At 39.4% G+C, this 15,345-nt stretch overlaps 2 protein-coding genes across 2 annotated transcripts in view; both read left to right on the top strand.

Moving 5' to 3' along the window:
- Nucleotides 1-15,345, top strand: part of LOC144643794 (uncharacterized) — a 128,706-nt gene that overhangs the window by 53,951 nt on the left and 59,410 nt on the right. The window lies entirely within an intron of this gene.
- On the top strand, nucleotides 1,248-11,626 carry LOC144643780 (deformed epidermal autoregulatory factor 1 homolog). The gene is made up of 9 exons (XM_078503124.1): nucleotides 1,248-2,044; nucleotides 4,049-4,231; nucleotides 5,173-5,290; nucleotides 5,582-5,609; nucleotides 6,442-6,503; nucleotides 7,858-8,084; nucleotides 8,782-8,913; nucleotides 9,983-10,141; nucleotides 10,996-11,626. The coding sequence occupies exons 1-9, from the start codon at nucleotides 1,466-1,468 to the stop codon at nucleotides 11,077-11,079; spliced, it is 1,572 nt and encodes a 523-aa protein (XP_078359250.1). The 5' UTR covers nucleotides 1,248-1,465; the 3' UTR covers nucleotides 11,080-11,626.

Genomic DNA, 15,345 nt, shown 5'->3' with positions numbered 1-15,345 from the left:
GGCTTGAGGGAATAAAGAAAAGAAGAAACCACGTCATTGTCGAGGAATAAATGCATGAATTATTTTTTTATTTTGTTTCCGTAAGCCTCGAAGCAAAGTTAGTTTTTACATTTATCGAAACTTGGCCTGTCTATCCGTCACGCAATTAATCGGCGACCTGTTCTCAGAAACAAACACAGTTTTTGCGAGGGTAAGGTCCATTATAAAGCATCGTTTAATAAATTATCAAATTTTGTAATATGACATCATTGCAGGGTGATTTAATTAAAGCTGCAATAATTTTAAAAGTAGGTTCCGGAAATAGTGTAATACCCTTTCGAAACGACATTAGCTTGAGGTAAGGGTCGTTTTAGGGGCTGTAAATCGTTTTTAGGTACGGCTCCAGGCATTTCACTCAAAATGTTCACTGTCGGTACCTCTTATGGAACCTCTTACAGTACAATTCCAAAATGGCCGACGCAAAAAACATACTCTCGATTGTATAATTACTTGTTATAAAAGAGAGCGTCTGAGCGTGTAGTGATGTGAAAATGAACTTAAACCAAGCCAAGAAAATGGTTTTCTGATGAGCAGCCCCGACTAGGGCTTTCCACAAGTTGCTCGAAATTATTCAAATAGTTGCTCAAAATCTCTGAAAAAGGTGCTCGAAAGTTGCTCCAAAACTAAAAATCCAAAAAAGTTTTTTTTTGATCGAAAGTTGCCCCCAAAAATTCCAAAACGCTGCTGTTTATTAAGAAAATTTCTCCAAACATATGGTAGGTTCCCTTTGAAGGTAAGATTTCTTGGCAGTTTCATACAATTTCACTGCAACAGAAGTATCTAAATAACATTTTAAGATAAAAAATACTGTCGTATCAATGATTTCTTTCACTGAGAAAAATCGTGAAGATATCGATGACATCGTGTTTGCTGACTAATTTTGTAATGTTTTAATGGTAAATTAGTAGAGAGTCAAAAGGTCTTCGTTTGTTCCACGAAAATCATCGGCAAACTTCGTTAATCTTCGGACACTTTCGTATGGCCTTCGGACAACACTAGGACAATCTTCTGAGATCTTCGGTCTAGGAACTGCTCGAAATGGCAAGTTGCTCGAATTTTAAAGGGGAAAATATTGGTCGAAATATGAAAAGCTGCCAAAAAGTTGCCGAGCAACTTGTGAAAAGCCCTAACTATTTCCGTGGTCATACCAGTGTCGGATGAGAGCCACTTTAATTTTATCAGCGCTGTAGGCTGGGAACGAGTCACATTTTCGTCGGCCACGAATACAAAAGACCCCCAGCAGACGCGCAGGGAACGAAGTTACATTACGAGAACAAAATCCCGCTAAATTCCACTTGAAAAGCCTATATTTTAGCATTTTCAATTAAACTAGGAATTTAGCGAGGTGCTTTGACATTGCTTTGTGGTAACTAAAGCTTTTCTGTCGCAAAATATTTGACCAGCATCGCTCCCGCAACGCAAAACAATGGACGACAACGTTGGCGTTCCGAGGACAGGCGAAGGATTATCGGTAGTGTCTTCGTTATCTGAAGTAAGCGAGCAGATCGCCATCGCCGAGCACATCCCGACCGAACACGAAACTTCCACAACTGCTGTCTTCCATGCTGGCGAAGAGGGTTCGAGTACGAATGTTGGTGGACATCCTCAGTGTGAAGTGCAAGTGGTGAAAGTCACGAACGGCAATGTTAGTATCAGTTTCGCTACTCCCGCTCCGACGGCGTCGCACATTCAAGCCTCTCAACCCAGCCTGCAGCCCATCCAAGAAGTCATCGCAAACAGTCCGGCACATTCCACAAGATCATCCAGTCCGAATTTACAAGATTCGCAAGGCATTACAACTATACAGCAAGCGGAGCAAGATGAAATGTCCACTGGAAACCAACAAGTCGACGAAGGCTCGTCTTTGGCGCGTCAGAACCAAGGTAAATCGCCTTGGGATGCTGCAGCGCTCAGTACAGATGTGCTTGTCGTGCGCTGCAGAAATGAAACAGCTGAGTTATTTAAAACTAAACTTGGATCTGGAGGTCGTGGAAAGTGTATTAAGGTGAGAATGAGTTTAGCTCTTTCTGTTTGGGATGATTTTTAGCAAGAAACGTGTGCATATCTTGTACTTTCATGTTTTGCTGTGTAAACAATTGACTAAACGAATTTAGTTTGCTGTCATGTACGTCCATTTTCTGTAATGATATTAATCCCTACATTTGCTTAGCTCACGATCGATATTTCAGCTAAACCATGTGGATAGTGACTTGTTGTTTATTGAGCTTAGCCAAGCGTTTTTTTTTTTTACTTTCAGATTTTTTTAATGACATTTTGCCCTGACGCCATATGCAGGGTCCCCTGTAATCTTTCTATGTGACACGTGACTAGGGTCACTCATTTTACCTTGTATAGTAAAGCCTGGTTTTCATATGTCGGGAAAATCCCAGACGATCGGGGATTTCACTGTTTCCCGACCGTCCCAGACTTTGCCGTCTAATGAAAACTCGAAATCGTAAATATCCCCGATCGTCTGGGATGGACAGGGACAAATCTGGAGAATCGGGAACGTTTCTATTTTCCCGACGGGTCCCAGATTTCTGCGATGGTCGGCGATCGTTCAAGATATATGAAAACTCCAATTCTTAGTGTCGGGGACGTCGGCGATAGTTTTAGCTCGTTACCAATCTTTTAATTACTTAGCTCCAGTCTCTCACCGCCCCTCACAACTAACAATGGCGTCTGTTATTGCCGATCAAGGCGACTCTGATCCCAGATTTTCCCGATATACGGCAAAATCTGGGATGGTCGGAAAACGGTAAAATCCCCGATCATCTGGGATTTTGCCGACATATGAAAACCAGCCTTAAGCTCGTGATCACACTGATTTTGACTTTTTCTATATTACATGTGGTATTTACCTCTAAAATGAAATTTGCTGTCCACCATTATCACAAAGAATGCTAATTATTTTTCATCTATTTTGTACCACTTCATTTGTGCTGGGGGCCCACTTCCTGCAGGTGCCAGCTTGGGTGTTTGTCTCCTTAAGAGGTCTCCCAAAATGACTCGCTTACAGTTTGTGGTGATTCCCTTCTGTACTCTGTGTTCTTAGGGAGGGAACATGTAACGTGCATATCACTGGCTTCACCCGAGGGTTGATTCCCAGCATCCCTAGGGATAGACTCCCAGGGGCTGAGCTGCAAATAACAGTCGTCAGACAATGGGTGCCCAATGATTTGTCAATGCCTGACTCACAGCTTTAATTGTGGTCAGGCAAGGGGCACAAACATGTTCTCCATGCCTAAAGAAAGTAGTACCAAGGTCTGCAAGGTCTTACGTAGGTCTTTTCGTTACTTTGCTGCAAAGACATGGAATTAAACAATACATAAGCAAGATGCAAGATTCACGATAAGCACTTTTAAGTGGAAATGGCAGATGGCACTAAACACAAGATTTGTTATTTAATGGAAAAACAAACCAGCACAGAAACTTTGACCTATTTTTTTTTATATAAGAATCCCACATGAATGTGCAATTGTACCATCTGGGAGTTTACATGCACATGTACAGGGCTGCAAATAATTTTTTTTTCACTTAAAATGACACACTTCCTACTAAGACATCATCTTGGTTGGACAATACAAAATTGTGGTCGGACGTCACCAAAAACAAAAGGTTGAATTTTATGCATTGTTGCCGTTAAATAATTTAAAATCAAAAAATTGTCCAGACATCATGTCCGCCCACTCTTGGGATTTGGTCGGACATGAGCAAATTTGGTTGGCCAATGTCCAATGACTGACTGTTATTTGCAGCCCTGCTTGTATCTCTGGGGAAGCCATTATGTATGTATATTACTGAACCATTAACCTGAATCAATAGAGTTGAATCCAGACAACTCGAACTCTCAATAACTTGAACCTCCTGCTAACTCGAACCTATTTCAATTTCCTTTGAAAGTTCGAGTTATTCAACTGAAGTGACTAAAAAGTCAAACAAACACAGGGTGCTTCATCCTTTTTTGCCACTGATAGAGTGAAATTGAAGGAGTTTTATTCCCTTACAGTATCAAGACCATTGGATGACACCGTCAGAATTTGAAGCTCGCTGTGGAAGGGCATCTTCCAAAGATTGGAAGCGCAGTATCCGTTATGGTGGGCGTACCCTTCAGTCCTTGATTGAAGATGGAGTCCTGACCCCTCATGCTATTTCCTGCACATGTGCAACTTGCTGTGATGACGACACACTGGTATGAACATCTTTGTTCCTTCATGTTTTGCCATCATTTTATGGATACATCAAAAGCTGTATAATTATAAAATGCCATCAAGCCATAGTTTATTAATGTGTAAACACCAAGATACACAATATACGTGTAGCATTGATAAACAAACAATAATTTACCATGATGATTTGGTTTAGCACCCTCCTTCCAATAAGCGCCCCCTTCCGAATAAGCACCCCCCTTCGAATGTGTTTTTGTCAATAAGCACCCCTATTCCCAGGGCTGTGCTCTAAGGGTGCCCAGGTGCCTCAGGTGACTAACTTTTGTCTTTGGGCGACCAGATAATCTTATTTCTTTCATATAAGCTTTATGCTGGGCATCCTGGATCTCATAATTTGGAACCTTTGGGCTCCTTGTAATTTTTCTTAGAGCACAGCCTTGATTCCAATAAGCACCCCCATTCTAATAAACACCCCCATTCATATAAGCGCCTCTATTCTACTAAGTGCCCCTATTGCAGATAACTGCCCCTACTGAAGTCATCAACATCGAATAGATAAACGCATGAACATTCACCATACCGTACATGTATATATTTGCCGCTAAAATGAACAATTCTTTTCAAAGTAACTGAACTTTCAACAATTTGTTACTGTTACAGTTTCTGTTATTGTAATATTTATTAAAGTTTTGTTTTGAACTTTTGGTTGTTTCTCAAAAAATTAAATAAGCACCCTGTCCGGAATAAGCGCCCTGTCTCGAATAAGCACCCTCCCTTTAGGTGCCAAAAGTAAATAAGCGCCCCAGAGCCTAAATCGAATCATTAGGGTATATGTCTGCTAGCTGTAACTTACACTGTAGTCTCCATTTTGTTCAGACAAAACAAAAATGTAGTCAGACATCACATGTTCTTAGGATGTAGGTAATTACAGTATATTAATCAGTTTTATTGTTTTTGCACATAGGCTGGTCCAATCAGGTTGTTTGTCCCCTACAAACGTCGTAAGCGTGAATCCTCAACCTCTGGGTCACCAATTCTCAAGAAGAGTTTGTCCCTCAGTTCTGAGAATTCCAGACGCGAAGGTAACAAAATAAGTCATTTATAAAATAATTCTGTGGTGCAAAAATTTGTCTTCATGGTTAATAATTGTTAAAAGTGATAATTCTTATTAAGATTTTATGGCACTTCAGGTTTAATATACTATTAGGGCTGGTAATTGTTTGTTTTGTATGTTCAAGCAGCTCTTGTTTATATCCCCTGCATATTGTTAGGGGGCTAGACATGCATTTACACTTGTGTACATGCATATATAACATTAAAAATTTTAGTGCAATGAATGATTGTATTCTTTTTTTTTTATTCCTTTGTCCTAGCACATGGGTTTATGATGCGATCTGTAAGGTAAGTTTGGTTCTAGAATACATTGTACAATCATACATTTATACTTGGCATGCATGTACTTGTAGCAGTAAGAATGTCTAACTGGAATGAAAATGAAAGAAAATAAATTTTCGAGGAGAAAGACTGCCACATTGTATGGCACGACAGTTAATGTGATATTTCAAGCCTATGGCAGCAACATTTTAACTCAATAATTTTGGTATAGGCAAACTTTGTAACTTGGGATCACCACTTGGCATTTTTTTTGCATCAATAATTCTTGTCTCTGGTATTATCATGCAGTATATTCTTTAACCAAGGTATCTTCAAATATCCCAACACCCTTATTATCACCCAAAAAATGTAATGCCATCTCTTTTTGAAAAAGCTCCTTGTTAGCTCTGTTTTAATAATGCAGCCAGGTATTTGCAGTGTAACTAACATTTTTTCTTTTGGGTTTATTTGTTTGTTTGAATTGTGACGCCCAATCTGAATTGATTTGTCTAATGTACTTGATGAATTGACTCACTGGAAATCAAGTTGCATGAGTTCGAGAGCCTTTCTCATTCTTAAAGCTTGAAAGGGGACTAGTAATATGTGGACTCACATGGGTCAACTATGAATCAACTCACTGAAAGTTGAATCTATTTCTGGCGAAGAAATAGAAAATAGACTCAACTTCTGGTGAGTCGCTTCGCCAAGATTCTTGAACGAATCAACCTGCAATGGATTGGGTGTATTAGACATGGATGCTAAATCTTGTGCATTAATTTTGTATAATTTTTAATTTATGTTTAAAGTTACATTAATTTGTATGTTTGATTAATTCTTTTTTATTATGATTCTCTCTCAGTGTTGACTCAGCATCTGGTGCATTTGCTACTAATGATGATGGAGCAGTTATGGACGCTGGAGGTAAGAAGACAGGCAATGTAGTGATTAGAATGCTGTGTTGTTAAAGTGTGCCCAAAAGTAACATCTTGTCATTTTCCAAAGTACAGATGTACATTGTAAGGAACCCTCTGCAAAACCGTTACATGTACATGTACCACCTGACACTGCTACTGTAACTTCTTAGTAAACAAACATGTTTCAAGATTTACAGTGTAAATGGAAAAAGGTTAATAATTTTTTATTTTAGTGCATTCATTGGTAACTAATGGAAGTTAGATACCACCATCTGCTTGTCATGGCCCAATAATTAAAAACTGTTTGAACCAGAATTCAGTGAACTTGGCAGTGGTGTTACTCAGCAGTTGTTGACATTATTTGGCAACATGTGTGTCAAAGGTAGCGACATCTTGTAAGTCATAACCATCCAAAAGTTGTTGTCTGTCCTGATCTGACAGTCTTCTGAAACCAAAAGTACATATGTAACAACCTTGCTACTTTTGGAATTCTATGGTACCGTAAACACCCGCGTATTTAAGCTGCACCCGCAGATAAGCCGCACCCCGAGTTTAACAACTCAAATGTTGGAAAAAAGTTTTTTAAAGTAAATCAAAGAAAATGCAAAGTCGAGTCAAAAATCCAAAGTTGAGTCTTTAGGAAGTCTTCTTCATCGAACGTAAACTCAATGAACATTGAAACAGAAAATACTTCAGTCTTACCCACAATTTGAGCTCTTTAATATAATGACATATTATGAGTGATCTTTTTCTGGCATTTGTTGACAGGTATTTCTTCATTCAACGCAGTTTTTCCATAGATTTTTGTGTCACAACAACAAGAACACGCGTTTGCAGAACGTTCGTAGCTTAGTAACCAGGCATTTGATCGGATTCGAAATATGGGACAAGGGCGAGAACGTAAAGCGAAATAAGATGGCGATGGAGGTGTTCGGGTTTCGTGGCTATCATATCGACAAATTAAAGAGATTTGGGAGCCATCTATTGGAGATAAACTTGTTGCATAAAGTTATAGGCCATTGTCGACACTGCAAATAGTATAGGAGCTGTCAAACTTGCAAAGCAATGACCGGTGCTCTCTTGTAGTTTTATGTTATGTTTATTTACATAATTTTCCATAAATTAGCATCAGTTAACAAAAATTTACGGCACCTTTTCCGAATGTTCCCGCAGATAAGCCGCACCCCCGCTTTCGAGCGAAAATTTTTGGAAAAAAGGTGCGGCTTATCTGCGGGTTTTTACGGTATTTTGCAATGGCACATATATGCCATGTACACTAGTAATCTTGAAACCATATTCTCATTCTTGCCTAGTGCTCTGAAGCAGGTTAACAGTTAAGTAATCATCCATCTCTTTTTCAGATTTATCAAGTGGTCTGGTAACAGTGTCCAGCTGTGTGACAAGTGCAGTGCCGCCACACACCCCTGTCACTCCTCTCACGCCCATGATGAGTCCATGCCCCCCTGTAATGTCGCAAGCTGCGAGACACGACCAGGGTCAGACCATTACAGTGACTCTACCTGTCACACCCCTCGCAACTGGTGATCCAATGATAGATCAGAGAAGACACTGGTGGCATATTGAAGAGGTGAATTCCTAAATGTACAATTTACTCAGCCCTTTAACAATGTGTTGGCAGCTGGTGATTTTGCCACCTACATATACAGTAGATTATGTACTGCTTAGTTTGTTTTCCCCAGACCACCTTTATAGGCAAGGGAACAAGCCCTTGCTGCCTACAACCGGTACTACAGATCATTTGTTAGAGGGCTACAAATTAAACTGTTAAATGTGTTCTATTATGTTTGAGTACATGCATATGCAGGGTCTACAACATAACACATACATGAAAAAATTTGATCGTCTGCTTCATTTGTATTTTGTTTATAATTATTAATGCTGAGTGTTTAAAAAGTGTAAATAAAAAAACCTGGCCTAGAGATTGTAAGTTTGGGGGGTATGGTGTCCTAACAGACTCCAGACCACTTTGGATTGATTTGAGTGGTCCGGGTTTGAGCCCTGTCTGGGGTCACTGCATTGTGCTCTTAGGCAAGGTACTTTACTTTCATTAATTAGTGCCTCCCTCTACCCAGGTGTAGAAATGGGTACTGACTAATTTAATGCTGGAGGGTAACATCCCATCCAGAAAAAACTGCGAGCCAAGCAAATGCTGTCAAGTTGAATAGTCATGCATTGTGTGATTGTTCTACTGTTGTGTACAGAAGATCAGAAGCAGCGTACATTGTGTAAACTTGTAACACTAACATTCATGATTTTACCTGTAGATGACGAACTCATTGCTGAACACAGCTCAGCAGCTGAAGGGAATGATAGAACACGCCAAGCTGCAGGCAGAGGCTGCTAAGGATGCTGCTATCACTCAGGTTAAACTCCAGGCAGAAGCTGAAAAAAAGGAGGTGAGTAGCAAACATTACTTTTGCAGGCATTTTTGCTTCACATGTTGCTAGTTCAGGGCTGTCATTAATGGCCGTAACCTGTTACACCTGTGATTAATGAGAATGCTTAATGGGTGGGCCCTTGATGTTACAGGTGAAATTGCATTTTGTTGATACAATAAGTGTATCAACAAAATGCAATTTCACCTGTGGATGAATTATTCATCCACAGAGTAACACGTCTGTTATAGGTGTGAAGATCAAGGCAACAGGTGACTCAGAACTTAATGTTAGCCCTGCTGGTTGGTTTTGGTGTGGAGTAATATGGATCAAGTTTTAGTAGCGTTGTTGCACACATAGAGCAGTTTTCACTTGAGTGTCGAAAGTAAATTGCGTTTGCTTTGGTTTTGCATTACTACGCTTAGTGATTGGCTTAAAAATCTTGCACCACTTTCTCAGCCAATCAGAACTAAAACCGAAACCAATCGTGACTCCCTCACGCACATTTTTCCGTGCTTCGTGTCAGCTACATGTATTTGCTTCGAGATTTGATTGGTTCACTGGATTGTCTGTGTCCTTTGTAATTGGCCGGAGTAATTACTTTGGTTTTGGTTTTACCACACTCAATTGAAAACTGCTTTATCACTGAAAAGCTCTTGCCAAAATTAATGATTTATACCCACTATGCAACAAATTAACTCCACCTACATGTACAGAATGTACATGTGGTGTTCTCTAGGTACCTCTTTCGTTTTGTTGCAAATTTAATACAGTATGATTTATACAGTTTGTATCTCAACAATTTACTCTGTCTCAAACACATTGAAGCATGTATTTTATTTTATTGATATTTTGTTACTTGTATGTAATTATGAACTACAGTTGAATCCCAATAACTGGAACCCTCAATAACTCGAAGCTTTGGCTAACTTGAACCTTTTTTGATTCCCCTCCAGGTCACTTTCTAACAAATTTTGCCCTCAATAACTTGAACTTTTTTTGTTTTTCCTTGAAGGTCCAAGTGAATGGGAATCAACTGCAGTTGCTATAAGTATAAAGAATTGATTGTTCATTTTTAATGTCTCCATAGGCCTTGGCACAAGCTCGCATGAACTCTCTGATGCAGTTATCTCGAGCATTAAATGATGCACGATTGGAAAAGGAAGCTGCTATTGCACAGGCTGTGGCTCATGCCAAAGCTGAGAAAATGGAGGCTGTGGCTGATGAGCGTCAGGAGCAGCTTATCAAGGTACTATACGTGCGTCTCAAAATGAACCTAGGGTGGCTTATCAAATACTGTGAGACTGACAGATTCACAAGTTATGTAACATATATTGGGCGGGGAGTAGCATGCAAGCAGTCTCTTTCTTTTCCCAGCATGCGGCGAGGAAACAGAAATGCAATCCAGCAAAAAGCGAGTGCAAAGCCGCAAGCTGCGAAAAGCGTAGGCTCAGAGAAAAGGATATGCAATTTTTTATTTTTCCAGTTTCACATAGGATTTCAGGAACAAAAACCGACTTCTCAGAGTCTAGGGGTGGGGGGGGGGGGGGGGGCAGGCATACACCCTGATCTCCCATGAGTATAGCCCCATCTAAAATATTTTGGATGCCGAAATTTTCAATCTTACGTAGCCAAGAGTTATGCCTGCTTTCCTCCCAGGGTTATAAATTAGTACAGGCATATTTTTGGGACAATCCATAAATTGGAATGGATGTGGTGCTGGTGGAGGGGGGGGGGGGGGGGGTGGATGGATGGATGTCATGGCTAGCAACCCATCCAGGAAGAGTAGAGATGTAGAGATATTTGTAGTTAGTTGCTTCATGCTACTAGCCTTCGGGGGCTCTGTAATCGGGGACAACATGAATTGAATTCTTCAAGCGCCGACGGCACAATCTTGCAGTGCTACTGAAGCCAAAATAAAATGCTGGCACAGGCGGACCTTCTATCTCCTCTGATCCCTACGAATTAACTCTTAACTTAGACTTAACTCTTTACCTTTTTGTGATTCTTTCCTTAATCAGACGTTGAGATAATGCGAGTGTTACAATCTGTATCAATTCGCACCTTGTTGTCAGCTTCTGATGGGTTTCATTACCTTCACAGTCCCTCAATGGTGGCGAAGGTGAAATCTCCATGGAAGAGGACCCCTCTGTCGTTGACGAAGGAGAAAAAAATGGTGTTGAGTAAAACAAAAGAAAGAAAGGGCTGCAAACGCAATATTAAACTGAACTGAGAAGCTTCTTCTCAGATGCACTTTACGGGAAGGACAGGAGGAGCTGGAGCTGTATCTTGGATGAAGTGTTCAATTGAGGTGCTGCTGACTTGATGTACATCATGACTGGATGCATTTTGGACTCTCTGAACTCATTAATGTCAGATTTCCACTTTGTTGTTTTGATGGCTTGTGTTTTAATCGAGACTTTGCAATTTTAACTTCGTACAGATCTGATCATCACTTTGTAATTTTACTATAAACATTGCTATCTGTAGTGTAGCTGTTAAAGATTCATTCAAAGTACAGGAGAAACCCGACATTGGATCTGCAGTTTTTGCGGCTCTGGAGTATTAATGTTTGAGTTCTTTTCAAGAAGCGAACTTCTCTTAAGCCATTGCACTGATTGCAGTATGTCAATATATTAATTTAACCATTCTTGTGGCTTGAAGACTTGTAAATTGTAGTGATACATTCATGTATGTTTGTAAAATAAAGTCACTTTGATCTTGACATTTTAAAGGTGTTGCATGATAGTTTACTTCAATGTTTTACTAAAACGTCTTGTCGTCTCGAAATACAGTTGACAATAAAAATTAGCGAAATTAAACTACGACGTTTCGAAGTCATTTTGACGCCATTATCAAGTAGGAAGATAACGGTTTTAGTTTCGAATTTAAATATAAAGAAAGGTGACAGAATCCCAAGGGGGGGGGGGGGTATTCCCTATATATGGAGTCAAGATGACTTCGAAACGTCGTAGTTTACTGTCGCTCATTTTTAACTCGAAAAAGAGTTGTAGTGAGCGGGAGTGAATCTCACTCGATTCCTGTTCAGGCACGCAATGCATGCAAGTGTTTTTAGGCCTCTAGAGGAGATGTCTTTATTACGGTTTTCGACGCCATCTTGACGAGTAGGCAAAGCGGGTAGAAATTACAGTGTTTGTATGGGAATCCGACGGCAAATATCTTTTACAAAAATTGAATTCTGGACAACTTATGAATTGTTAAGTTAAGATACCAGGCAAAAGTTTTTATTTGCTGAGTTTGAAGGATGTAGCTGGGCTAGAAAGCGTTCAGTTATGTTTTTAATTTCCCCATACATTTGTCTATTTTTCCCGCATGATTGACGGTTCACGGGAAAAATTATAGACAAATGTATGGGAAATTAAAAACATAACTGCATGTTTTAAATATCCTGTCGCATTCTTTTTTTGCCGATTTAATTGTGAAGTTAGCCACCTCCCTTCCCACCCCCTCTACCCCAAAAAATGGGCGTGGCGTGGTTGCTAACGTTTGCGAATTTAAATTGTAAATTATGCCATGTGACAAACCATTTATCTCGTTTCGTTCTTCGGTCGTACGTTCATCGTCTTCGTTAAAAATGTCATCTAGCGGAAGCCTCCTTTGCTCTCTAATGCTGCAAAAAAATATCAAGAGTCAGTTGGGGATTGACTTTCCAATGTACGCTTGGAGTTGTTTTGGAAGACAAATACTGTAGCAAGAACTTTACTTTGAACAAACCTTGTGAGCACGTGCTTCGTTCAAACCAAAGATGGCAAAGTTTATTCCCAGTTACAGCTTGAGGTAGGCTACTAACGGTACATTAAAGGAATTTTGTAGAGGGAAGTTTGTAGCTTTTCTCTCGGAAACCGTTGAACTAGACCTGTTGTAAATTTTGTAGGCATTAACTAGCAGTTGCCATAGTTGATAAGTTATTCCTTGCGCGCCAAATCTAAGAACTCCTGACCTTCTGAATTCTTTCGACAAAGATAAATTTTGGTGGTAAAAAAAAGAACTACGAAGAAAAGGTATTACCTTGCTAAGAATTTGGTCATATGTTCAGTCGAATTTTTTCTGAAAAATTAATGATTTAACTGCAGGAAATGTTTTAAGGGGCCTCCAAGGCACTTGTATCATTTTCAAAATGAACGGTATAGAAGTGCAAGCGAAAACAATTTCAAATACAACGGCGGTTAGGTTGTTTATCTCATTCACCTTTTGTTTTTCAGGAAAGAAATGTCGATAAAACAGAATCCAGTGGACACGTGATCATGCATTAAATGGCTACTTCAGGCAATTCGATCCTTTTATTTTAAAGCTCACGATTTCGGAATGCTACAAATTTCTTTTAATGTTAGTATTAAGATTTTGATTGTTTATATTAGACAAAGTCCACACCTGCCTGGGTGGCAGTGTGCTCAAATAATTGTCGTGAAAGTAAAAACCCAAGAATTTACACAGCACGCTTAATCAAATCAATCAAAACTTTTGCACAAGTATTTTTGAATTACCGCAAACAAACGAACTTGGTTTGAAGGCTACGTACAGTATACACTGTTAGTAAGCACCCCAGGGGGGGGGGGGGTACTCCGGCTTGTAAATGACGGGGATCATCGAAGGATTTTTTTTGGTTTGAAATTTTCGATTCTGGGATTTTTTTGGGTAAGAAGATTTAGCAAGTATTTTTTTTGGGTGACTTGATTCAAATAGGGGATCAAAAAACAAACTAAAGTGCTTTGGCTCGGCCTTGGCGTATTTATGGTATGATGAATACCAAACGCGAGCGTTATTGCCCCTCCTGGCAATTTAGGGGTAATATTTGACAAGGGATTTTTTTAGGGGTTATTTTTGGTCCAGGGATTTTTTTGGGTAATGTCGGAAGACTTAGGGATTTTTTTGGGTCCTGAGTTTTGCCTTCATTCGATCATCCCCGTCATTTACAAGTCGGAGTACCCCCCCCCCCCCCTGGGGTAAGCACCAAGGTGAAGTACTGGATGGATGAAAGTAACTTTCTACGATAATTCTCTTGCGACATAACATTTTTTTTCTAAAACTTCATTGCTGACGTGTTTTCTCATACCTTCCTTGCAGATTGGTATTGCTGTCCTGCGGCTCCTGACGAATTAAATGAGTTGGCGGACTCGCCGGTAACATTGGAATGGTGTAGCAATTTAAGTCACTGGTAAGTTGACGTTTCTCGATTTAGCGTTTATTTTCTTACACTTATCAACCTCATACAATACAGACACCGATATCGATACCATCTAAAACTGACGATCCTTGAGGCCGGGTTATTTCTTGATCTGAAAATTTATTAAAATATCAGTGGAATCGCCGTTAGTTTATAGGGCAATATGAAACGACCGCCGAGAATTTTCCAATTTTCCCTGGTATCGCCGTGCACTCTAACTGCCTGTCTAAAATATGAAATGGAGCTGAGCTAGTAACAAGAAATTGTTTAAAATTTGCAAGAATCACAAAATTTTGCATTGAAAGTTTAACAGCTTTTTTTTTCAAGAAAAGAAACGATAAGTCTCTAGTATTTATTTATTTCACAAAGGGATGGTGTTTTACAATTTTTACGTTAACGCGGAGTTCTACTTCACGCGTTCCATGCCAACTTGGTTGACCTTGAGTGACCTTCCAAAGGGCGTATTCACGATATAATAGCCGCCATGTTGGTTTTTTCTTTATTATGCAAATTATCACGTGTTTTCTTTGAGAGTTTTTTTTTAAACAATCTAACAAATTTATTAGCTTGCTTTTTGAATTTGAAATCTTTTCGACGCTTTCAGAAATACTAATAAACCAATTGCATGGGATGATTGAGTCACAGTTAACAAAAGTCAGAATATTGAGTAACATTTTAGACCAAAACAGTTGCAATTGTTTATCATCTGCTGGCCCTCAATTATGATTTTGACACATTTGACTGTTAGAAAAAGCAGATTTTTTCGAAAAATGCTACTTCAAATGCTTGCCCCTTTAATTTATGTGGCTAAATTGCATTGTATTATGAAAACCATCATGTCAGCTGTTATCGTGAATATGACACTATTTCCCCACAGACACTGAACGGAAATGAATCACTTCTGATATTACCGCTGTAAGATGGAATTAGCTTTAAATTTTACACATTTTATACTTATTTTATAATTTGTTCAGTGCAATGTAAGTTGCCAGTTGAATTCAACTGAATGGAAGGTAATAAACTGCTGTCATGGATTTTCTTTATTTTTCTTTAGAGCTGCTCCGTCCTTGCTCCGGATTCTCATGGATTATGATGGATGGTGGATATAACAGATGCCCTGCTGACATGAAGTAGATTCTGAATCATGCTTGTATGGTTTCCTTGCTTGGTTAGGTAAAATGTAATTTATATCGGTACGAATACAATATTTAAGCCTTTAATTCGAGAGTTTCATCAAAAATAGCAATTTGTACATTTTCAGTACATTG

This window comes from Oculina patagonica, chromosome 2, assembly GCF_052425735.1.
Source record: "Oculina patagonica isolate OP01 chromosome 2, crgOcupat, whole genome shotgun sequence".
Taxonomy (NCBI): Eukaryota; Metazoa; Cnidaria; class Anthozoa; order Scleractinia; family Oculinidae; genus Oculina; species Oculina patagonica.
Note: the sequence above shows the minus strand (reverse complement) of the source record. Positions and strands in the feature narration are given on the sequence as shown.